This window comes from Cydia pomonella, chromosome 9, assembly GCF_033807575.1.
Source record: "Cydia pomonella isolate Wapato2018A chromosome 9, ilCydPomo1, whole genome shotgun sequence".
Classification (NCBI taxonomy): domain Eukaryota; kingdom Metazoa; phylum Arthropoda; class Insecta; order Lepidoptera; family Tortricidae; genus Cydia; species Cydia pomonella.
This window is the reverse complement of record NC_084711.1, coordinates 17,174,759-17,197,645: the sequence shown is the minus strand read 5'-3', so window position 1 is coordinate 17,197,645 and position 22,887 is coordinate 17,174,759. Positions and strand designations below refer to the sequence as shown.

Below are 22,887 nucleotides of genomic sequence, written 5' to 3'. Positions count from 1 at the left end.
AAAAACAAAATGGAAATTTATTATTATTTTATAAAGTCTGGCAAACACAACTTGTCAGAAAAATTATACTTATCTCTTTCTTTCGGTTATTAGTACTAGCGTAAGACAAAGACAGTATGATTCTCACTGTCTATGTTTGAAATTAAACAGTTATGGGCCAAACTATATAATTATGTATTCCATATATACATTGTGTACAAAAATAGTGTTTTTAAAATTAACTTAAACAGTAAATGAGTAAACGTCACACGTATGTCATGTCATGTAGATGTCAAAACATAAGACACGTGAAGCGAATATCCCAAATATCCTGTTTATTGTAAAAGAAAAAAAAAACATGTTAAAAGAAATTCCAACGACTATCACTCCAAGCGCGTTTTGGAAATCTGTGAAGATCCTGATTACAAAATCTCATGTAGTAAATAAACGAGTATGGGGCAGCAAGGTGTTACACAAATGCAATTGCAAACCAATAACTTCAAAGATTTTAAATTGGTGTTTACCTGATCAGTGTGGAAAAATAGACAAAATAGATAATGTAGATTTATATCTAGACTACTTACTTGCGAATTTACAACTTCAGCAGTGTGATATATCAGATTCTGATGATGCTGTTGTTATCATACTCTCAGAGTTGCTTCCTAAAAATTATAGTGATAGCCACGCAATTCAACTCATTTGTCTAGAAAAATACAGAAATCTAGTTACATTTTATGATGTCACACCAGAAAATAAAAATCAGATTGTATGCCCAAATTACTCTTATTCCTTGCAATTGAATAACAACATGATTCTTCTGAAGGCTAATTGTGGTCAGTAACGATAATTTAATTACTACTATATCATGAACAAAATAGTATGGGTCAGTGTAATTCTAATATGTTAATTAACAATTTTAGCGGTACTCCCATCTGTCCCCGCCGGGCACAAATGGGGATACACCCAATTTTTCTTACACTTATCATTTTAGATACAAGCTCCAAGTCACTTCAGTGGCTTTTAAATACAGTGCTGCCACAGTTTGTCAAATGGGGACAAGAGTGTGTGAATACAAAACCTAATTCACAATTTTGTAGTCAATCTCTGGCCTTGGTTTCCATTGATAAATACTACAGAAGGTATAATGATTTAAAAATGAAGTATGGGAAAGAAATGGTTAAGGTAATATTGGATTTTGATATGTGAAACATTTAACATTTTCTTGGTATTGAAGTAATTAAAAATAGGGATTTTTTTTCCAGATATGGCCTGAATGTACAGACCCTAGTAAGTTTGTTTATGAAGATGTGGCAATAGCCACTTACTTACTTTTACTCTGGGAAGAGGAAAGAGCACTACAAGGGTCTAACATTCTACAAAGCTTTGTGGACTTGGGCTGTGGAAATGGCTTACTGGTTTATATCTTGTCAAAGGAAGGACATCCTGGAGTTGGTATTGATGTTAGAAAGAGACAAATATGGGACATGTTTGGTGCTGATGTAAAATTAGATGTAAGTGGTTCTTATTTACAGAGATCCTTTCATTTGCCAATTTTAACATCTTTATTATACAAAAGGTCTGTCAACAGCGGTTACAATGATACATTGTTAGGTATAGGTACATTTGGTAGGTATCTTAAGCTTATTGCACAGCTAATTTTAGGCAAACACCACTTGTGTAAACTTACAGTTGTAATGTGAAAGAATGAGTGGAATAATATGGTTCAGGAATGAAGAAAACTTTCTAGACAAATAATTCTAAAATAAAAACTGTATTATATTTGTAACTATTCCCATAAACTATGGTAGAATGATTAATATGGCTATTCTAAATGTATGTCTTGAATTTCCAGGAAAAAACCATTACACCATCTGATACACATCTATATCCCGACACTGATTGGATAATAGGCAATCATTCAGATGAGCTGACCCCATGGATCCCAGTGATTTCAGCAAGAAGCTCCTACAAATGTAATTTTTTCTTACTTCCATGTTGTGCATATAACTTTGATGGTACCAAATATCAAAGGCAAAATTCATCTAAAAGTCAATACACAGAGTATTTGGAACACATAAAACAATTGTCTGAGGACATTGGTTTTAAAACAGATGTTGACAGGTTGAAAATACCCAGCACCAAAAGAATCTGTCTTTTAGGTAGAGGTCGGACATATGAAGAGAAAGCTTTCGAAGATCAATGTAACCATATACAAAATCTTATTGATAAGGAACAAGTGAATAGAAATGTATGGATAAATGATTTTAAGCCTAGAGATCCAGTTGAAAAGGTCAAAAATTGCACTCAGGTAGACAAAAACTTGATACAATCAATTGTGGGTCATATAACCAACTATTTACTTGAGGGTTGTAATGTATCAAATATCTGGAACCCTGGTAAAATTGCTGACATTAATGAGCTAGTACAACTGTTACCACATGATCAACTGAAAGCTTTAAAATCAGAGTGTGGTGGTTTACAAACACTGTTGAAGAACAATCACCACATATTCAAGGTCCAAAGTGGCAAAGTTCAGTTGAGGTATCCTAAAACAATTGAAGAAGTGAAGAAGGATAGTCAGTACAAGAAAAATAAAGCTAAGTCTGGAAGCATCAGGATACAGATTCGACCATGTTGGTTTTACAACCATCACCCACAGGGATGCCCACTGTCAGATGACAAGTGCAGTTTCTTACATGCTAAGAGCTGACTGAACAAAACAATCACTAAACATTATAAAAAAATAATTTAATTTGACCAATCACAATTATTTACAATATAAAAAATCATAAAAACTTTACTGAAACAAAAAGCTTTTCCTCCAATATAAATCCTTTGCCCCTTAACCACCCAAATTATAATTTAATAATGCCCCCAGTAAGTTACATCTTGTCTTATCACTTTCTTATCTATCAGTAATTCAGTAGTATAAAGGATATCAGTAAACAGTAACCCAGTTTCTGATAGTGTAAAGCTGCAGACTATAGTAATGATGCAATAATATTATTCAATTTCAAAGAATTTATTCAGTTCACTTAAATTTCTCTCATCTACAAATTTGGCCACTTCATGTTCTCCCATAAATGAACACACCATTCTCAGTGTTGTCCAAATTGTTGACGAACTGACATCTCCAGAAGTTGATTCAGGGAACATATTTTTAGCTTTATATTGTTGGTTTAATGCTACTAGGAAATGCTCAGCCGCCTGCTTGTGAGCGCCTAAATTCATACAAGTAATTCCAACATTGTATCTTGCCCTGATAAACCCTGGCTCTAAGTTCAAGGCTTCATGATAAGCCTCAACTGCCTCTTCAGATCTCTCACTATTTGCTAATGTTGCCCCAAGTCTGTTCCACAGCTTTGAGTCTGTATTGGCAACCATTAGAGCTGCCTTAAAGCAGTCTACAGCCTTGTCATATTCCTGACTTATATTAAACACTACACCAAGAGCATTTTGAACATCAGGATCAATCTGAGAGGGATTCATTTGTGCAGCTCTGAGATACAATGACTTTACATGAGCTTCTAGCCCTTTCAAATCTAAGCTCTTAGGATCAATATCCTGAGGTAACAAATCACTGTATTTTGGGCTAGCTTTTAGCCAGTCAATTAGTGACATGAATGCATATTTGGGCATGTTTTCATTAGTGTATGCTGCTGCAAGTGTGATGTATGCTTCCAATTGTCTGGGATCAATCTGTAGGGATTTCTTCAGTGCTGTAATGGCTAAGGGATCCTGTTCATTTTCAGCCTGTGTTGTTCCCAACATAAACCATGCTTCTGCTGAGTCAGGCTGTTGCTGGCAAGCTGCTTCAAAGCATAGCACAGCCCCAGGAACATCACCCATTTTCAACTTTTCTTTCCCCAATTCAAGGGCATTCTTATTTTCCAGCATGACATTTCCTTCAGTAAATGAATAGTCCTCTGCTATACCATTTGCAGCTTCTGAACTCCAATAGTCTGAGTCAAGTCCATCACTCAGCTTGGCCCATTCATCTTTATATTTTTCTGCCATTTCATCAATTATTTCATCTCTGCTCTTCTGACTACTCTCAGTTGATGCTCCCAAGTTAAGCTCCCCTGAACTTATCCTCTTCATAAATGACATGAATTGATTATATTCCAATTCATCATCATTCTTTACAGTATCCACATACTCCTGAGCTTTTGCTTTAACATCAGTGTCCTCAGGTTTCTGAAGATCAGATTCATTCACATATTCAATTCGAACATTTGATTTCTGTGGTTGCTGCATCATAGGTTGTTGAGGCATATAAAATGGTCTTAGCATGTGCTGTGGGGGAATGAAAGAGGATGAAGGACCTGCCATCCATGGAGCTAGTTGTGGTCTATTCCCGACGAATCCTGGACTTGTGTGCTTAGATTGCTGGGTTCCATTTTTGTCCACCTCAGGAATATTATTAAGTAAAGCATTCATGTTAAAAGTTTGTGGTACTTGGGAGTTTTGAGCCATAAATTCGTTGACAAACCTGTCTGTTTGCGACAGCGGTTGAGAGATAGCCGCATCCCGGCTGACGATGTTAGACAACTGAACAAGTGAGTTGTTGCCCCCGCAGTCGCCTCCAACGAGCTTATTCAAAGACATCTTTAAAAACAACACTACAAAAGTATGTATCACAGGTTACGACCTAAACAGTAAAGTTTTAAAACACTAAAAGTATCACTTTTGTTCCGATGGTAAAGGTCAATGGATCATTGATTGGACACCATTTACAATCATTTTAATAAATTATCGTTTTCACTTTATCTTTCGGAACAAATATGTACGTGTACGTGTGCCGTTTTGTTATTTACGACTGGTTTTTTGACGTCTCATCCATCTGTTTCCACTCTGTTTCATTCTCAATAAACAATATGAAGGTCACTTAAAACTTATGTTTTTCTATATAACTTAAATAGCTTTTACGTTTCGTTATACGTTTAAAACTCACTACTACACATTTTCAACATGCTTTGAACGATTTCAACACATTGTCAATGTTGGTCAAACTGATTTTAGCTATTAAATTATTCGACATATGTGCCGCCAGTCTGTCAAAATTTTTAAACATCAAAGATTGAAATTGCTGAAATGAAATTCATGAAACAAACTGAATAAGGTAAATACTGGATTCGATATAATTTTTAATTCCTATGTCGGTCTTATAAATACATCGTACCAATATCGTTAAATTAGCAGAAATATTATGTAATAAAATGTTTACAGGTTATGTTTCCTAGGTAAAACATCGTGAACTTTATATATTGTAATCAATTTGTCCTGAGTATGTCGCCGAGTAGTGAAACAAGTACAGCTAACGAAGAAACGACCAAGAGCCAAGTAGACCTTGATACAGATACGTGGTTTGTATGTATTTATTCTTGTATTATATGTATAATGTAACTTTCCTTACATTATGTAAATAAAATATTTAATTGGCCAAATAGGGCATACATCTTTACAGATATTCGTTAATGCTGTTATTTGTCCCTAGATAAGAGACTGTGAAATCTACAAGGATGAATACAAAGAGTGCACAAGCTTCCGTGGCCGTTTCCACCAATACTTCATTTTCGGTGAGACCCTCAACTGCAACCAGTGGAAGAAGGACTATGATAACTGCTGTAAGTGGGAATCTGACAAGGATGAGAAGGCAGCGGTGAGTAATTATTCCTTATCTTGTTTAGCTTTAAAAAAATATTTTTATTGTGTATTAAGTTCTGTTCAAATTTTCTAATGGTATTTAAAAAAATTGAGATCTCCTCATGTTTGTTTGTTTTTAGTTAAAATTAATTAATTAGTCATCTTTGGTTAGAATAATGTATACAATGTGTATGAACACATATAGTGGGGCTGTTAACCACATATATTATGAATTATTTTGTCAACAAATCACCCCCCATACTTATGTTTTTTCTCAACCATTTTAAAAATGCATCCCTTCAAAGTTTTATTGTGCCAACCATGACTGCACTTGGTTATAGTATGATTATCTGTCCATTTACCTGTCACACATTATAAAAATTCAATAGCTTATGAATTAGGGCATGAATTTGAAGCAAAAATGTCACAGGGAATTTTCCACAATTACTTGAGAATTAATAACTAAAGGAATAATTGACTTTTTTTCACATTTTATCTTTCTTTTCTAAAACGTGGTCATTGACCTGTACTTTTTTATTGTTAAATGATAGTACAGGATATCAGTTAAAAGTTGACATCAAAATAATAGTGTTATTTAAAACATTTCACAAGTTACACAAGTCCAAACAAGACCTGTAATGAGCATCAACTTAGTTCCAAAAAATAGATGGACAAAAATGCATTAGTTCCAAATTATCATTTGGAACTAAGGCAACTTACAGGTACTGTACGAGTTGGCCAATAAATATGTTGGCAATATTTTATGATAATTTAACAAATGTATCTAAGCTAAAGGAGAATATTTTGAAAATAATAAGTTTGGTTTTAATTAAATGATTGTAGTTTTCATTTTTAGTAACATTTTGTAAGCAAGAAAAATATTCCCAAAATTAAGTTGTCAATCTATTTTTGACAATGTATATGGGCCACCTGTAAATATTAAATTTAAAGTTAAATGTTATCATACATATATTTTTACAGACAGCACTCATAGAGAGTGAAAAGGCGCGTCGGATGGAAAGACTAAAAGCCCACTACAGAAATGATATCTGGAAGAAGCGAGAAAGCCCACCTGCCGACTGGGATAAACCTCTACCTGAGTGGATGCAGAAGAGACAAGAAAACACATATCTGGACCATAAGGCTAAGGAATATAGAGAAGGAACGCTAGGAGAGGCACCTGGAGAATGGGGGTGTTCTATCATGTGATAAATATACAAATTAGTATTAATATTTATTAAATATATGTAGGTGTTTGAGTTTTATGACTGGTTTTAATCCCTTTCATGTCTAAATCGTTTTTCAATTGTTCCTGATCCTGATCAGTGGTCATGTTGTTATTTTGTATGAATGACTATGCATGTTTAATGTCATCCTTATGTGATTAGTTATAAATAGTTCAATTTCATACACATATTTGAGATTCATGACAATCATGTCTAATGTTACTACCCTCATGTCTGAATAGTTTTTAAATTATTGCTGATGAGATGAGATCATGACTAGACCGTGTCAGGAAATTTTTATGATGATCATACATGCCTAATGTAAGCCTTATTTTCATACAAGATAAACTTCATTGTTCTGTTCTGAATCGCTACTTGAGCTCAATCTAATATTTTACTTGTTGATGTGAAATATGTCAGTGTGTATCATATGATAGTCGCTAAATTTCATTTGGTAAAATTAAGAGCAATTACAATTAGTCACATTGTACGGAAGTTTTCATATGAAATGGCCTCTTTTCTTTAGCCTTGAGTTTATTTAGTGATCCCAGCAAATTTTCTTATAACTTTTAATCAGCAAAAATTCGAATTTATGAAATATAACAAACATGTCAGCAAAATTTCATTACGAAATACCATCATTAAAAATCAATGGCACTTTTGACCCAGCAACGGCTTATCTTACCGATAAGACGTTCATTTATAATTGTTCACAAATAAGATAATGCCGGCTATCATTATAATGCTCGTAAACAAGTATTTTGATACGGGCGTGTGTGGAAGCAGCACTGATGAGCCGTATCTTGTGCCGTGGAGTGCTCTCTCTCCGTGTTATCTCAGCACCGATGGCTCGGAACGCTAGTTACCTTATTGAGGACCCTAAATATTCCTTCTTGAAAGATTTGGGCTTGGAGAAGAAGAATGTTGGTGTGTTCAACGGGAAATGGCAGGCCAATGGGCAGGTTAGTATTTTATTACAATTTTCTATTGAAGTAAAAACCATTGAAATAATATTAGTATATAATAAAGACTTAGTCAAAAGTATTAATATCTCTTGTCAGTCCAAAATTGGAACGATTGGTTTCTTTTTTATGATTGAGATGTTTTTAATAAAACACTTTCAAATATCCTTTCTTGCGTTAACAATATAGTCGGTAAGTATCAGAAATTTTACTTAGCGCCTAAGCAATCCTAAATAAAATTATAAACTGTATTTCTAGAATTTAAACGGTAAACAATGATGTAATGGCTAAAATTACAAATTAGATAGCACACGTTAACAAACATAACAAACCTATTGTTCTAGTCTGTTAGCTTATGCTGATAAGGCGCCTGCCCACACCGTTATCTTTGTGTATTTTATAGCATTTAACCTTAGTAAACATTTCTGCCTATAAATATTAAATCATTATACTTACATATCATTACACTTACACATTTCTAAAAAAGGTCCTTCGAGCCGGATCAGGAATTGTCTCTTCTTGTCAGTCTTCTTAATGAAATGCAGTGAAAAATAGATTAGGAAAAATCAAGGTCTTCTATGAAAACTTTATTAGTCCTTTTCACCTTAGCGCTTTCTCGGTTGCACTATAAAGTAGCCCAGCAGACGTACCACATAGCCAAGTGCGAAGCCACACACCTTACTGTTATCTAGACTACAATCGCTAAATTAGTTCCTAGTACCTAAGAAGTAATTTCTATTAAGCAATGTGTATTCGCAGGTAATCCAATCCTTCAGCCCAGCCAACGGCAAGATCATAGCTGAAGTCCAGGCGGCCAGCCCATCTGACTACGAGTCCTGTGCCGCGGCAGCGCAGGAGGCCTGGCGCGAATGGGCGGAGCTCCCGGCGCCGGCGCGAGGCGAAGTCGTCCGGCAGATCGGAGACGCGCTGCGGGAGAAACTGCAGCCGTTGGGGCAGCTTGTGTCCCTTGAAATGGGTAAGATACCTATTCAGATCTTTATTGAGACACTTGTATTTGCTCGTCGATTTTATACTTGATCGGACAACTATAAGCAAAATAGTTTGAAGCTAGTAAGATTTATTATAGAAGCGTAGCGCGAGTGAGCGGAGCTTTCGGCACCGGCGCGAGGGGAAGTGGTCCGGCAGATCGGGGACGTGCTGAGGAAGAAACTGCAACCGATGGACGTGCGTCATTTATGGCAGGCTGTACACATCCTTTTGTCGCTTGACGCCACGGTGCCCGGCTGCTCGTCCTGCTGAACGATTCGCACTTGCAGGACACTCGCCACTGAAGCCCATTAGATACCTAGTTAGATGTTAGTTTCTTCGCTTGTTTGATATTTTTACGCTAGGTTCGGACAACGATGAAACAGAGCATGCATCAGAGAGATAAAGCATGAAACAGAGAATATACCCTGACATGTTTGTTTACTTCTATATGTTGATTGATAACCGTATTGGAAGTATTTGAATTAACTTTTGAGTGCCATGGGTTTTAAGTTTTGTATGTAAAGAAATATTGAACACCACCGTTTTATTAACAAGTTTTTACTTAACTTGCCCTGTTAGTATGTAAGTTTGTTTGTTAGTTAGTGTGTAGGAAGCTAAATTTGACCCACTTCCCGATTGATCTGAAAATTTGCATACATATGTAAGTCTGGTGACAATGCAATATTATGGGACCATCGAGCTGGCCATAAAAGGTGGCCATATGAACTCTGAGATGAAACAACGCAACCTAATTGCGTTTGGGGCTTTCAGAATTTTTTCTATGAGTATTAGTTGCTTGTTGTAAGAAAAGTACAGTCAACGACAAAAGCTCGTACCAAAAAGCTCATTTAAAAATTTTATTACTTTCAGTAGATGACATAGAAGATTCAGTCTATACCGACTTGAACGAGGCTCGTCTTTTGTCCTGTCCATATTGTGCCGGTCACAGTACCTAACCTTGTACCGTTTTTCCAGGTAAAATCCTCCCCGAGGCCATCGGCGAAGTAGTAGAGTACATCCACGTATGCGACCTAGCTTTGGGCCTGTCCCGCTCTTTGCCCGGCACTATCCTGCCTTCAGAGCGTCCTGGTCATGTGCTCATCGAGAAATGGAACCCGTTGGGAGCTATTGGCATTATCACTGCGTTCAACTTCCCTGTAGCTGTGTTCGGGTGGAACAGCGCCATTGCTATGGTATGTATTGCACCTGTCAGTCCTATCACGCTGTTCTCATGTGTTTGTGATTACTAACAGGGACCACCCTCCTTTCGGAACTCTGTATTGGCAACTTCTTATCGTCAACGATTCACATGAACAATAACAATGCCTTTGCCTTTGTCTTAAAATAGAGTTTATCTAAATCTTATGATACGAACGGCATATCGAGGGTTTCCCTACAATACAAACCTATAGGTTACTATAAAATTTTAGAGACTTTATCAAACGTATTTTTATCTTTTGAGGTAGGAACAATTTTCAATAATAATGTTACAATTTTATCAATTACTTATCGATATTTAATCTTAAATCCACTACCTTTAGGTACTAACCTTACCTACCTACTTACCTACTCACTTAAAATGCCCTTGAAGAGCATCCCATTATCAGTCACAGCAGGGCAACAGCTTGTTGGTGTTGTGTGTTGTTGTTGTTGGTTGTTCTTTACCTATAGTGAAGTAGGTATAGTGTGTGTGATTATACCGAAACCAATTGTTTTCATTTTTCAATATTTGCCAGAACGCAAAACGAATACAATGACGATAGTTTTCTTTGTCATACCAACTAAAACGCTAAAATAAGGAACAGCATAGCAGAGTTTCTAGGAAGAACCACATTTTTATTCGCCCGTCGTTGTTTTAGTCAGGTTTCGATTAGATTCATCTTGATTTCGATTAGGCGGGTCCACACACAGCGAGCAGCCTCGCGAGAAAATTTCCTCGCGCGGCAAACGCCCGGCCTCGCGCGTGCCTCAGCCGAGCCAATTTGCTCGGCAAGATGGCGTCCCTGAGTCAGCTGTTCAAAATGGTGCTGTACACATTCACTGCCGGTGCCGTGGCTCGTTCATGTTTTATTTTGTTTTTCAAAGCAATCCAAAAGAAAAAAACGAAACCGACGAGTTTCAGGAGATTTTGGGTGCAACAAAGCTATAAATATCAACGGAAATCGGCTCTTTCGAGGTTAGAAAATGGAGTGATTCGACTTGTTAGGTTCACAATTACACGTAAAACTTAAATGGCAAGACACAAATTGAAGAAAGGTATCACTTTTAGGAAGATGGTGCTTTCCACGCAGCGATATTTAGCGATGGAAGACTCGTCACCAGTCTCCGTCTATTTATTAACAATCAAACATCAATGCTCTCTAATTCCCCTATTCGTGTAGTTTGGGTCTCTAGAATCTCAAATCATATATTTTCTACGTAAAAGGATATTAAATGTACGGAACAAAATAACCACGCGCACCAAACAAACACATCCCGACCAGCACGCGGCAAACGACTGAGGCGCCTTTGAGCATGCCGAAAAACCGACACCGAGCGGCTCGGCCAAGGTAGCGCTCGCCCGAGGAAAACGTGCGCTCTGCCTCGGCCGAGGCACGTCTACACTGGCCGTTTTGTGCGCGAGGAAATTGCCTCGCGCGTATGCTCGCTCTGTGTGGACCCGCCTATTTGATTGTTTCTTTCATTCCACCCTTACAACAGATTAACCTCAAAAATACCCACCAATCCAATCTTTCCACAGGTTTGCGGCGACACAAGCGTATGGAAGCCCTCAGACACGACCCCTCTGATCGCGGTCGCCGTCACTAAGATCGTGGAGAGCGTTCTGGTCAAGAACAACATTCCTGGCGCCGTGGCCTCGCTGTGTGTTGGCGGTAAAGATATCGGGCAACAGTTGGTTAAGGACCCGAGGATGAAGCTGGTTTCCTTCACTGGGAGCACCGCGGTTGGACAGCAGGTAATCCCTGGTGTCTAAAGCATTCAATTTACGTACATTTTCATCAAGAAGGTGGAGAGACGTGAGATATAAGTGAAGAATATTTTTAATAATAAAAAATCATACAAAAAAAATCCACCCAATAATCCTAAATTTTACATCCACCCAGGCCAATACATAGAATCTTTTCTTGTTCTTTATTTATTTCCCGATATTCGACAGTTGGTCGAAATTTCGCTACCTGGCGTAATCGCATTATCAATAATATGTTCACGTTCATTTTTTCAGGTCGGAGTAGAAGTGCAGAAGCGCTTCGGGCGCCACCTGCTCGAGCTGGGCGGCAACAACGCCATCATCGTCAACGAAGACGCAAACCTTGACCTCCTGCTGCAAGCTGCGCTGTTCGCGTGCGCCGGCACCGCGGGCCAGCGCTGCACCACCACCCGCAGGCTGCTGCTGCATAAGAAGGTAAGCTGGCAACGTCGCCCTCCTACTACAAGTCACGCTGTTCGCGTGCGCCGGCACCGCAAGTCAGCGCTGCACCACCACCCGCAGGCTGCTGCTGCATAAGAAGGTAAGCTGGCAACGTCGCCCTCCTACTACAAGTCACGCTGTTCGCGTGCGCCGGCACCGCAAGTCAGCGCTGCACCACCACCCGCAGGCTGCTGCTGCATAAGAAGGTAAGCTGGCAACGTCGCTCTCCTACTACAAGTCACGCTGTTCGCGTGCGCCGGCACCGCAAGTCAGCGCTGCACCACCACCCGCAGGCTGCTGCTGCATAAGAAAATAAGCTGGCAACGTCGCCCTCCTACTACAAGTCACGCTGTTCGCATGCGCCGGCACCGCAAGTCAGCGTTGCACCACCACCCGCAGGCTCCTGCTGCATAAGAAGGTAAGCTGGCAACGTCGCCCTCCTACTACAAGTCACGCTGTTCGCGTGCGCCGGCACCGCGGGCCAGCGCTGCACCACCACCCGCAGGCTGCTGCTGCATAAGAAGTAGGTAAGCTGGCAACGTCGCCCTCCTACTAAAAGCCGCGCTGTTCACTTGCGCTGTTACCGCAGGCCAGCGCTGCACCACCACTCGCAGGCTGCTGCTGCATAAGAATGTGAGCTGGCAACGTCGCCCTCCTACTAAAAGCCACGCTGTTCGCCTACGCCGGCACCGCGGGCCAGCGCTGCACCACCACCAGTCGGCAGCTACTACTTAAGATGGTGAGCTAGCAACGTCGCCAACCTATAACAAGCAGCGCTGCACCGCCTCCCACAGGATGCTACTGCACATGAAGGAGCTGGCAACGTTGCCAACAACCTAGACTTTCCGTACAGTACCAATGTTGTGGTGAGTGCAAAAAATTAGGTATAATGTCAAATACTGTTTGAACATGTCTCTTAAACGTTTTATGATTGTGAATGAATACACTATTTTTGTCCCCAGGTGTACAGCGAAGTCGTATCCCGCCTAACCAAGGCCTTCGCCGGCGTAGTGAGCAAGATCGGTGACCCCCTACTGCCAGAAACCCTCATCGGACCTCTTCACACGCCCGCGGCCGTTGAAGCTTATAAGAAAACGGTTGCTGAAATCGTTAAGGCGGGCGGCAAGATCGAGTTTGGTGGAAAGGTGAATTAGGCTTTATTCTGTTGAGATAACGTGCATTTAAGTAGTGAGAAGATACGCGCTGCTGTTAGAATCAGAAACCCTTATCGCACCTTTTCACACTTCCCCGGCCGTTGAAGCTTAAGCATAAGAAGACTGTAGCTGAAATCGTTAAGGCGGGCGGCAAGATCTAGTCTTGTGGAAAGGTGAATTAGACTTTTTGTAGTTGAGAAAAGGTGCATTTTCGTGTGCGGTAAAATTTATTTAGATTTATTTACTTATTATTTAGAGCCCCAATGAGTTGGTTGTAATTTGCGTTAGTGAATATATCATAGAAAGTTTATAATATGTGTGGAGATAAAATAGTGTATGTAATACTCGCGTGGTCCTTTTAAGAAACTCACTTCTTTCATGTCTTAAACCCACACTTGTGTTTTAATGCCTTTCATTACATAGCAGTCATATAAACTACTATTATATGTGTTTTTACTTTTAAGGCACGCAATACTTATCGTATTGATAACAGTTGAAAGCGTTTTCAAATGCAGTAACATCTCTGAGCCCTATTTAATTGACTAATTAGTATATAGCTACTATACCATGACGGAATTCTGTCAACTTTCACTACAAAATTTGGCACAACATGTCACATAACAATGTAGAAACTATTCGATTATAATATGTACTACTCGTATTTATCTGAACGCAGGTGATCGAGCGCGAAGGCTACTTCGTGGAGCCCACCATCGTCACAGGCCTGCCCCACGACCACAGGCTCGTCCACACCGAGTGCTTCGCGCCGATCGTCTACTGCCTTGAGATACCCGATCTGGCTACTGGCATCGCGTACAACAACGAAGTGGAACAAGGGCTCTCGTCGAGTTTGTTCACTGAGAGCTTAGCCGATATCTTCAAGGTAAGTATTTCATATTTAAGATTATATTTTTCAGTCGGAAACAAGTGAAAAATAGTAGATTGTTTATTAGCCGAGGGATGAAAGACACTCATTTCTGTTCGAGTGCCAATAGTCCGAGACTGAAATGGAGTCTTTCACTCGAGTTAAACACTTTACTTTTAATTTCTAATACGAGGAAATTAAAACATGTGTGTATTTAAAAAAGAACATGACTAAGTATAAACTTTTATAGTATTTCTTGAGGGTACTTTCAAATAATAATAAAGGTAAAAGTATCGTGATTTATGGAATGGCGAGTTAAATATTAGAATGGGAAATGTACTACGAGTACAAATTCATTTAATATTAAATTTTAATTGCCTATCGTAATATAAAAGAAATAAACATACTGGAAAGGTAAAATGTGTCTCTAGTTAAGAAATGCGTCATTTTCTGCACACTTTTAGAAGCATAAAAAATGAACAAAAAATAACATATATTTACTTAGTAAGGATTAATGATCACGTACCTACGTGTGAATAGAATTTCAACTTTAGTATTTAGAAATTTCCAAAAATGTATTGTTCTCCAAATTAATCACCTAAACTTACCTATTGGATTTTTTGTACAACCTGTTTTTACGCCACCGTTCAGAAATGTGGCAATAGATGGTCTAAAACCAAGCTGGAAAGTAGGCAATAGCTGTAGCACCTGAGCCACCAATACTACAATGTTTCATTGTTATCATCATCTGTCATTGGTGATGGTAAAAGGTCCTTTATTGGCGCAACTTTTTCCTACAAAAATAAAATTAGGTTATTTATAGGACCAATTACTTGTTTTAAAAAAAAAGAAACGTCAAAACCATTCAGTTCACGCCAAAAAGACGAGATCGGAAAATACTTACCGAGTGAATTGGATAGTGTAAATTATGTGTTGACTAAAAATACAAGAAACATATCTACGCTATAAAAATAAGTGAAGAGTTCTAGTGAAGAAAATTGTCCTCACGCCAATATAAATATTAATGTCTATTAAAGTACTTAAAGTTATGCAAATGTTTTATTATTTCCTCGCAGTAGTCGAGAAAAGTACTATGTAATGCCTCGGCTGGGAACGCTAAAGATGGACTCGTATTATTTGAAAATCACTCGTCCATCTTTAAGCGGTTTACCGGCCTCTCCTACAATGTACTATTCCTACTCCTGCGTGTAAAATGTCATATGAATCTGTTTCCAGTGGATCGGGCCCAGCGGCTCGGACTGCGGCATCGTGAACGTGAACATCCCGACCAACGGCGCGGAGGTGGGCGGCGCGTTCGGCGGCGAGAAGGCCACGGGCGGCGGCCGCGAGTGCGGCGCCGACAGCTGGAAGGCCTACATGCGCCGCGCCACCGTCACCATCAACTACTCGGGGGCCATCAAGCTGGCGCAGAATATCAAGTTCGGAGATGAATGAATATCCTACGATGCGACCATTTTATCGTACCTACTTTTCATACTAGCGAGTACGTAACTATCGCTGACAAATCGACAACGACGAAAAGAACACTGTTGTCGCTTGACGTTTTGAAGTTAATATGATGTTTTAGTAAATTCATGCCAGAAAGTGACATATTTGACACCAAAATGTTAATTTCAAATTAAATTAACATTTTGTTGAATGAATGACCAAAATATACAAATAAACATGATTACAATGGAATATATGAAATGAGATTAAGGTCTTTTGAGTAGCGGGCAAAAATATGGGTTAGTGTGAGAGGGGTCTGATAATATTTTGCGCTTCTAATTTGTCTAGAGTCGAGTGTCTAAATTAATTATATGTTACTTATCTTGTAAAGTTTTATTTAAGACTGAACCTTACTTTAATATATAAAGACATTTATAAATTCCATTCTGTTTATTTGCCCAATACTCCTCATGGCGCTCAATCGGAAGCTTAACCATAGATTAGTATATATTATTGAGCTTAACTAGTGCGGCTCGCGTACTCATAATATGCGTTTTTAAGCTGTATATGTCTAAAGCGTACTATCGTTGACTCCGTTAACAAAGCTTTCGTAAATGTTATAGTGATCAGTTAAGTTCTAGCTATGTGTGTGTGTGAAATGAAAACCTGAAACTTACAGGTTAGTCTTGGTGGGGTCTGACACAATAGGGTTGTTGACAAAATTCAAAAATTTATTCTGCAAGTAGGCCTCAAGGGCTCTTTTACAAGTCAATACAACATTTATAGTAACATCATATAGTGACATGAAAAATACATAACAACATTTATAAATACAACAGCCAATACCTAGGTAAACATTACATTATAATAATCTTAAAATAAATAATTATAAATAAATTTTATAATTCATTGACACATTTAAATAGATAGAAAAAGAGCAATTCATCACAATAAATTGGAAACTTAAAAAATATGTATATGAGAATAAAAAAGATACAAACGGTGGTGGCCTAGCGGTATTAAGAGCGTGTGACTTTCAATCCGGAGGTCGCGCGTTCAAACCCCGGCTCGTACCAATGAGTTTTTCGGAACTTATGTACGAAATATCATTTGATATTTACCAGTCGCTTTTCGGTGAAGGAAAACATCGTAAGGAAACCGGACTAATCCCAAAAAGGCCTAGTTTACCCTCTGGGTTGGAAAGTTAGATGGCAGTCGCTTTCGTAAAAACTAGTGCCTACGCCAATTCTGGAGATTACTTGTCAAGCGGACCCCAGGCTCCCATGAGCCGTGGCAAAATGCCGGGACAACGCGAGGAATGAAGAATAAAAAAAGATACAAGACCTCAAAGTATCGAAATTTAAGTTTAAAAAAAAAAAACATTTAAAAGGAATAAAATAATGGAAACCTACCAACTATTTACATAAACCCAATATTTCACCTACAAAATCGCAATTTCCTTGTTTCCATACATCAAAAAGCCTTCTAAGCAATAGTGACGTTACATCCTGACGTCTCGATGTATTTCCATTGTTAGGAGCGTTTCGTCAGTAAAGTGCAATTGTCAGACTTTCACTATCATTTGTGACTTTTGTATTGTTTTAACGCAATGGGTCTCTTATGGACATGTGACCCTAAAAAAAAACCTGATGGATTGATACCATTCATTAAAAAATGTTAACTAACCTATTGTCTAGAGTTCGTCTCGAGTCAAGTGTTATTTTCATGTACATTTTTACAACGTTTTATTAACATTTTAATGATCGCAAAAGCTGACAATCGCAAATAACTGACAGGCCGATATCGTCCGGCGAACTTAAGGCTGAACATAAGAAAACAAACTTTATTTTGTGTTTTATCGTTCTTTATTCATCCATCGTGTTAGTAAAGTATAATTTTACAAATGTTTTCATCTAAGATTAAAAAAGTCTGTTGTTTTTGATAAACACATGCTTACAAATATTAATTTTGTTATTCAATTCTTATAATAGTACGTCCGGCTCCATTATATACTTCATTAAAAACATAAGTTTTTAGACTCGGATTTAATTTGGATATATATTTCAAATTTACCTTGTGTTCAATTAAAACAATAAACTTATCTTTTTACAGTCAACATATATCTGATCCAATTCAAATATACTTACTTGGTATTTGGATTTATAATAAAAAAAATATAAATTGTACCTAATAATATTTACTATAAAAATAAACATACTGCCCCACCTCGCGTAGCAACTGTGTCCCTGTCGCAGTTTCTATACTTTGTTGCGCGAGAATACTATGTGTCGTTCCACGGATAAAAGTACCATATGGCGGTTGGCGCTTTAGTATAGGAGTGTCTTTAACAACAGCGGAAGCGCCGACCGCCATAAGGTACCTTTACCCGTGGAACGCCACACAGCTTCCCGATATCGGGCCCGATGTCTGCCCCGACGCCGGGCCTGATAATCAAATATCAGCACATGTACACATAGCACAGCAAAAAAATGGTTCATATGCAAAAATATCTAACATTGAACATTTTTCGCAATTAGAGACAATAGTTATTTGTGCAACAAGAGAGGAAAGTTAGTTTTTCTTGCGAGTGTTGATTTTGAGTCTGATCTTGAGGACTCAAAAACAAGAGATGTAAAATAACTTTGCTCTCGTGTGACACATACAACTTTTCACTTCAGTAGTGAGAACATATTAAAGGTTAAAAAAAATTCAACATCAAGTAAAGTTTTTATTCCTGTATTCATGGCATTCACTAAATTAAAAAGCTACTTTGTCCCACTCCCTGGAGTGAGGAAAATCACACTTTCCACACTCCCTGGAATGACGAAAGTAGGCTTGTTCGAGCTGCTGAGGTGAAAAGTATTTTTTACATGTCAAATATTGTAAAAGATGTGCTGATATTTGCTTTAAGGGAAAAATACTCTTACTCGGGCTCAACGTCGGGCCTAACATCAGGCCCGTTTGAATGTGGGTCTAATTGGCCTATCAACCTATCCCATCATATTTTCTCGGAAACGTTCCTATTTGACATACATACTATTTCAGTCTGCCTCAGTACTTTTTGTTGTAGTTTTGGAAAGTAACAATATTGCTATGCGAGGAGGAGCCGATGGATAGAGGTATACATATAAATCTACGAATAGACGAGGCGAATCTCGAAATTTTGCCTCAAATCTGGTTTTGGTTTGACTTTTCATTTGATTATAAACCGTAATCAAGTACGCTGCTGCCGTCGTCCATTAAAAGTCAACCCTTCGCGTGGCAAATTCCCGTAGCAAGATATGTCTTTTAAATTTCATTAGTTTACAGAAAGTAGTTCCTAAAAACTTAATGATGTATGCCACATGAAGGGTTAACTTTTAGCACTCTATTATAGATATTCTACATTAAGCTAAAATAGCAATAAATAAAAATATATTTGTGAACCGTAGGTAAGGTGCATTTGGGTGCTTATTTTAAATCGCTAACGATCGGGTAATTCCGGAAATGGACTTTGATCGTAGAATTATGGGTCGTTTTCTTAATTAAGGTGCACCCACGCTGTAACAGTAAGTAATTAAGTAGATCACCTAATGCTACCGTGTTGCAATATTGCTTAACTGCGTTAAGGATGCACCTTTACCTGATGTTCGGAGGTGATTTGGAATTACCAGAATATACCTTAATTCATAAATTACAACTATGGTCAGATTGGGTAAAATACTAGTGTTAGTGACACAATTAGGAAGTGGTTTTATATACAAATTCAGTACCGTAACCGGGACTCCCCGAGAATTGCCATACAAACTATGTACCGGGAGCATTCCCTAAACACAATACGAGATTCTGCTCCACAACGCATGCCCACCGTACGTGACATGACACGAAGATAACCTTCTAACCACCGACAGGCCACCTTAGGCTGGTCTAGATAATGCACTCATAGGTCTAGTAAAAGTATCATGGTTTTTTGAGATAATCGAACTTTTCTGTCTTTTTTAATAGCTAGCACCTTACTGCACTTTAATCACCATCTAGGCCATAATAATATCTTTGACGTAAACGTGTTATACGTGTCTACAGTTGCAGTACCTTGCCATGAATTACCAAAAAAAAATCGTTGCGGTAAAATAAAAAGCTTCAAAAATTGTCAGTTGTTTTCAGACTGCGAAAATTCGTTCGATTTGATAACCGCGCACGTATCCAAACTACGTGCCACACCACAGATAGACGGTGATGTCGCGCGACTGTTGCTTGTGGAACTTGTACGTCGCCGGCAGGTCGTAGCGCAGCTCCGCTATCACGGCGCATTTTACTTTCCCAACTTCTACAGAGAAGCGTCACTTTCTAAGCCTAAGAGGTAGTTCCTGAGCATATACAATTATTATACATATTACAGTCGGCATCAGATATGTCGGAGCGGCCAAGGTTGTCATAGTCACAAATATCTGAACACGCACTCTAACGCCTTGGCAATAGAGGCGTGTTCACATATTTGTGACCACCTTGGCCGATATATCGGAGCATATCTGATGGCGACTTTACAATTGTACATTGTATAGCTACCCACCCAACCTAACCTTAAGCGCTTCACATGTCTTACTTTATTCAGAATTAACCGCGCGTGTAACCGCGTTTAGTACCCCCTTTATTCATAAACGTGTACTAAAGTTACGATACCGCTAATCATCGTTTGTCCCTTTCCATCATACCAATACGTCGGAAAGGGACAAAGGATGATTAGCGGCATCGTAACTTTAGTACACGTTTATGAATAAGTGGGTAAGAGTTTAGTCTAGGATCTTTAAAAAAATGCGCCAACTAGGAATATTTTTAAACATCCTAGTTAGGATGCCGGTTAGGACGACTGAATCAAGTAAGATGTGTGAAGTGATTTACTCCTAGCAGGGGTGGTGCACCCGCCACAGATCGACGGCGATGTCGCGCGACTGTTGCTTGTGGAACTTGTACGTCGCCGGCAGGTCGTAGCGCAGCTCCGCTATCACGGTGCCCTTTACGCCCCACTCTTTGATTTTCTTTTGTATGTGTGTCCTGTTTAAATATAACTATTGTTACTGTATACGGTATAGTCGGGTAATTCTGAATATGAACTCTAATATGGTGGAATTATGGGTGTTTTTTTTACAATTACCCAATTAGTATTAATTATCCGAATACATCTTAAGATTTTTTTTTCTCTGACTAGAATGTCGTACTGGATTTTGGTGTGACACCGTAGCACGTAAGGGGCTCGGAGGGCGAGTCTGTGCTAGAAAGTTATTAATGTGTTTAAATAATGCCAATTGCTCACTTTAGAAGGCACTTGGAATAGAACCTATCTGACAGGATGTTGTCTGTCGTATATGCAGTGATCATAGGATACTAGAAAATGTAATCCAAACAAGAAAATCAAAGCAAAATCAATGTCAAGTTGACAACGTAGATGAAGGTAATTCTATAGTTCAATTTCTTTTTTGTTCACATGTTTTGGTCGTAGAACTCAGTCCACTGTATTTTTATCCTACCTTGTAGAAGACTTGTGTAGCGAGTAGACACTGTCGCAGCTGAGATCAAGCCCGGCGCGTAAAAACCGCAAGTCGATGCCGGCGTTGTTCTTCGTGCCGAACGGCGGGTTCATCACAACTGTGTCGAAGTAATTTTCCCATCTGAAATTAAAGTCATGCAACTAATTAGTATAGGGAGAGATATTTTATACAAATAAAGCTATCACACTTTTCACACGTAATGCAGGCTGTTAAGAGAGTACGTACGTTTGCCTCGCGCGTATGCTCGCTCTGTGTGGACCCGGCTAATTACGAATTCGTGTTAATTAAGCCCTCGCTTCGGCTCGGGCTTCAATTCACATTCGTTCGTAAATTCTTGTTTACAGCCCTTAATACACAATGTACTAACTATTGCATGCATCTTTGTCGTTATGCGGGTCCACACAGAGCGAACATACGCGCGAGGCAATTTCCTCACGCACAATACGGCCAGTGTAGACGTGACTCGGCCGAGGCGGCGCGCGCGCTTTCCTCGCCTAAGCGTGTATGCTCGCTCTGTGTGGACCCGGGAGTTAATTGGCCTTAAAGTAGGCCAAATTGTATGTAGGCCTGACTTCAACATTAAAGGAAGCTTGATGCCAGACAAAGTGATAGATAATAAATTTGAACAAAGGGAAGAATAGAGTCCGACTAAGCTAACTTTGCACTGACAGTGTCATTATATTCATAGTAATATTACATTACTGAAGCTTGGCCCAACTCTTATTAACCTACTAACACTTTAGCAATCTCAGTGTCATCTTTATTATCTTGTAGCACGCTCACGGCGTCCGCGTCGACGTCGACGGCGGTGGCGACCACAAGTAAAGCTGCGCTAACGAAAGATAAATGACTAACCTACAAACACTTGGTCCAAGGAAATTGCACTGCACCACATCAACATTGGCAATGTCAGTGTCATCTTTATTTTCTTGTAGTACGTTCAAGGCGTCCGCGTCGACGTCGACGGCGGTGACGGCTGCCCCGAGCAACGCTGCGCCGAAGCTCAGCGCGCCCGGCCCGCAGCCTGCGTCGAGCACTAGCTTGCCTTCTAGAGCTTCATATTGTGTCTGGAACAATTTTGGAGATAATCAGTATAGAGACACTGAAGGCCTGCCATATCTGAGTCTTTTCACATTGCTTGTTTTACAAGTACTAAGAGAAGTTGATTAATTTTTCCTTCCCTATATTGTTTAGTTACAGATTTTTAAAGATTGTTAGTGGCGTTAAAAGATAAATATTCCTTTGCTACTTCGCGAAATAATAATGTGCTAGTCAATCAGTGCTAACCCGTTATACTTACTGGCATATTTTTACATGCAATTATTATAACAATATATCGGAACTAAAGAATGCTCCTGCTCCCGGTACTGAGTTTGTATGGCGAGAACCGGGAATTCTCGGTTCCAGTACTGTATGTGTTGGAACACAATGTAAAATTTAAACACTACTAATAATTTTAAGTTTCTTTTTCTTTAATATATAAAATGTGTAAATATTATAGAAGAAAGTAACTATTTGAAGTATAAACTTTAGTTTTCAGTACACACCTGCATTGTGTAAAGAGCAATTGCAGCAATGTGTGGAGGAGTCTCATACTGCTCCAGTTGTACTTTTGGCTTCTCAAACCCACTCAACTCCTGCAGATGTCCCTGCAGCGTCTTCAGCTTCATAACAGCCGCCAT

General features: G+C 39.0%; 5 protein-coding genes across 6 annotated transcripts; 3 read left to right on the top strand and 2 right to left on the bottom strand.

Moving 5' to 3' along the window:
• Nucleotides 1-177: 177 nt before the first annotated feature.
• On the top strand, nucleotides 178-2,791 carry LOC133521532 (probable tRNA (uracil-O(2)-)-methyltransferase). Its single transcript, XM_061856541.1, has 4 exons — nucleotides 178-812; nucleotides 971-1,161; nucleotides 1,242-1,490; nucleotides 1,832-2,791. Exons 1-4 carry the CDS (start codon nucleotides 269-271, stop codon nucleotides 2,687-2,689), a joined length of 1,842 nt encoding a protein of 613 aa, XP_061712525.1. The 5' UTR covers nucleotides 178-268; the 3' UTR covers nucleotides 2,690-2,791.
• LOC133521535 (peroxisomal targeting signal 1 receptor) lies at nucleotides 2,707-4,767 on the bottom strand. Its single transcript, XM_061856543.1, has one exon. It carries the CDS (start codon nucleotides 4,585-4,587, stop codon nucleotides 2,983-2,985), a length of 1,605 nt encoding a protein of 534 aa, XP_061712527.1. The 5' UTR covers nucleotides 4,588-4,767; the 3' UTR covers nucleotides 2,707-2,982.
• A 177-nt stretch (nucleotides 4,768-4,944) lies between these two features.
• Nucleotides 4,945-6,890, top strand: LOC133521537 (UPF0545 protein C22orf39 homolog). 2 transcript variants are annotated; one of them, XM_061856546.1, is made up of 4 exons: nucleotides 4,945-5,101; nucleotides 5,209-5,349; nucleotides 5,477-5,641; nucleotides 6,607-6,890. In XM_061856546.1, the coding sequence occupies exons 2-4, from the start codon at nucleotides 5,269-5,271 to the stop codon at nucleotides 6,832-6,834; spliced, it is 474 nt and encodes a 157-aa protein (XP_061712530.1). In that variant the 5' UTR covers nucleotides 4,945-5,101; nucleotides 5,209-5,268; the 3' UTR covers nucleotides 6,835-6,890. The 2 variants fall into 2 exon arrangements, with proteins under 2 accessions (XP_061712530.1, XP_061712531.1); XM_061856547.1 differs by having other exon boundaries at nucleotides 5,013-5,101; nucleotides 5,223-5,349.
• Nucleotides 6,891-7,604: 714 nt separating this feature from the next.
• Nucleotides 7,605-16,122, top strand: LOC133521534 (putative aldehyde dehydrogenase family 7 member A1 homolog). Its single transcript, XM_061856542.1, has 8 exons — nucleotides 7,605-7,813; nucleotides 8,573-8,789; nucleotides 9,779-9,996; nucleotides 11,544-11,759; nucleotides 12,027-12,206; nucleotides 13,175-13,357; nucleotides 14,043-14,249; nucleotides 15,468-16,122. Exons 1-8 carry the CDS (start codon nucleotides 7,643-7,645, stop codon nucleotides 15,684-15,686), a joined length of 1,611 nt encoding a protein of 536 aa, XP_061712526.1. The 5' UTR covers nucleotides 7,605-7,642; the 3' UTR covers nucleotides 15,687-16,122.
• A 1,400-nt stretch (nucleotides 16,123-17,522) lies between these two features.
• Nucleotides 17,523-22,887, bottom strand: LOC133521536 (rRNA N6-adenosine-methyltransferase METTL5). Its single transcript, XM_061856544.1, has 4 exons — nucleotides 22,753-22,887; nucleotides 22,061-22,272; nucleotides 21,185-21,325; nucleotides 17,523-20,711 (listed from the first exon to the last, which is right to left on the bottom strand). Exons 1-4 carry the CDS (start codon nucleotides 22,885-22,887, stop codon nucleotides 20,561-20,563), a joined length of 639 nt encoding a protein of 212 aa, XP_061712528.1. The 3' UTR covers nucleotides 17,523-20,560.

What these genes read in the sequence shown, in the direction of transcription:
- LOC133521537 (XM_061856546.1), top strand. Translation starts at nt 5,269, where the DNA reads ATGTCGCCGAGTAGTGAAACAAGTACAGCTAACGAAGAAACGACCAAG. An exon ending in TTGATACAGATACGTGGTTT is followed by an intron (nt 5,350 to 5,476) that starts GTATGTATTTAT and finishes ATTTGTCCCTAG; the next exon opens with ATAAGAGACTGTGAAATCTA. An exon ending in ACAAGGATGAGAAGGCAGCG is followed by an intron (nt 5,642 to 6,606) that starts GTGAGTAATTAT and finishes ATATTTTTACAG; the next exon opens with ACAGCACTCATAGAGAGTGA.
- LOC133521535 (XM_061856543.1), bottom strand. Translation starts at nt 4,587, where the DNA reads ATGTCTTTGAATAAGCTCGTTGGAGGCGACTGCGGGGGCAACAACTCA.
- LOC133521534 (XM_061856542.1), top strand. Translation starts at nt 7,643, where the DNA reads ATGAGCCGTATCTTGTGCCGTGGAGTGCTCTCTCTCCGTGTTATCTCA. An exon ending in GGCTGCTGCTGCATAAGAAG is followed by an intron (nt 12,207 to 13,174) that starts GTAAGCTGGCAA and finishes TTTTGTCCCCAG; the next exon opens with GTGTACAGCGAAGTCGTATC. An exon ending in AGATCGAGTTTGGTGGAAAG is followed by an intron (nt 13,358 to 14,042) that starts GTGAATTAGGCT and finishes ATCTGAACGCAG; the next exon opens with GTGATCGAGCGCGAAGGCTA.
- LOC133521536 (XM_061856544.1), bottom strand. Translation starts at nt 22,887, where the DNA reads ATGGCGGCTGTTATGAAGCTGAAGACGCTGCAGGGACATCTGCAGGAG. An exon ending in CTTGGACCAAGTGTTTGTAG is followed by an intron (nt 21,326 to 22,060) that starts GTTAGTCATTTA and finishes CTTTAATTTCAG; the next exon opens with ATGGGAAAATTACTTCGACA. An exon ending in CTACACAAGTCTTCTACAAG is followed by an intron (nt 20,712 to 21,184) that starts GTAGGATAAAAA and finishes ATATTTAAACAG; the next exon opens with GACACACATACAAAAGAAAA.
- LOC133521532 (XM_061856541.1), top strand. Translation starts at nt 269, where the DNA reads ATGTCAAAACATAAGACACGTGAAGCGAATATCCCAAATATCCTGTTT. An exon ending in TCTTCTGAAGGCTAATTGTG is followed by an intron (nt 813 to 970) that starts GTCAGTAACGAT and finishes TTATCATTTTAG; the next exon opens with ATACAAGCTCCAAGTCACTT. An exon ending in ATGGGAAAGAAATGGTTAAG is followed by an intron (nt 1,162 to 1,241) that starts GTAATATTGGAT and finishes TTTTTTTTCCAG; the next exon opens with ATATGGCCTGAATGTACAGA.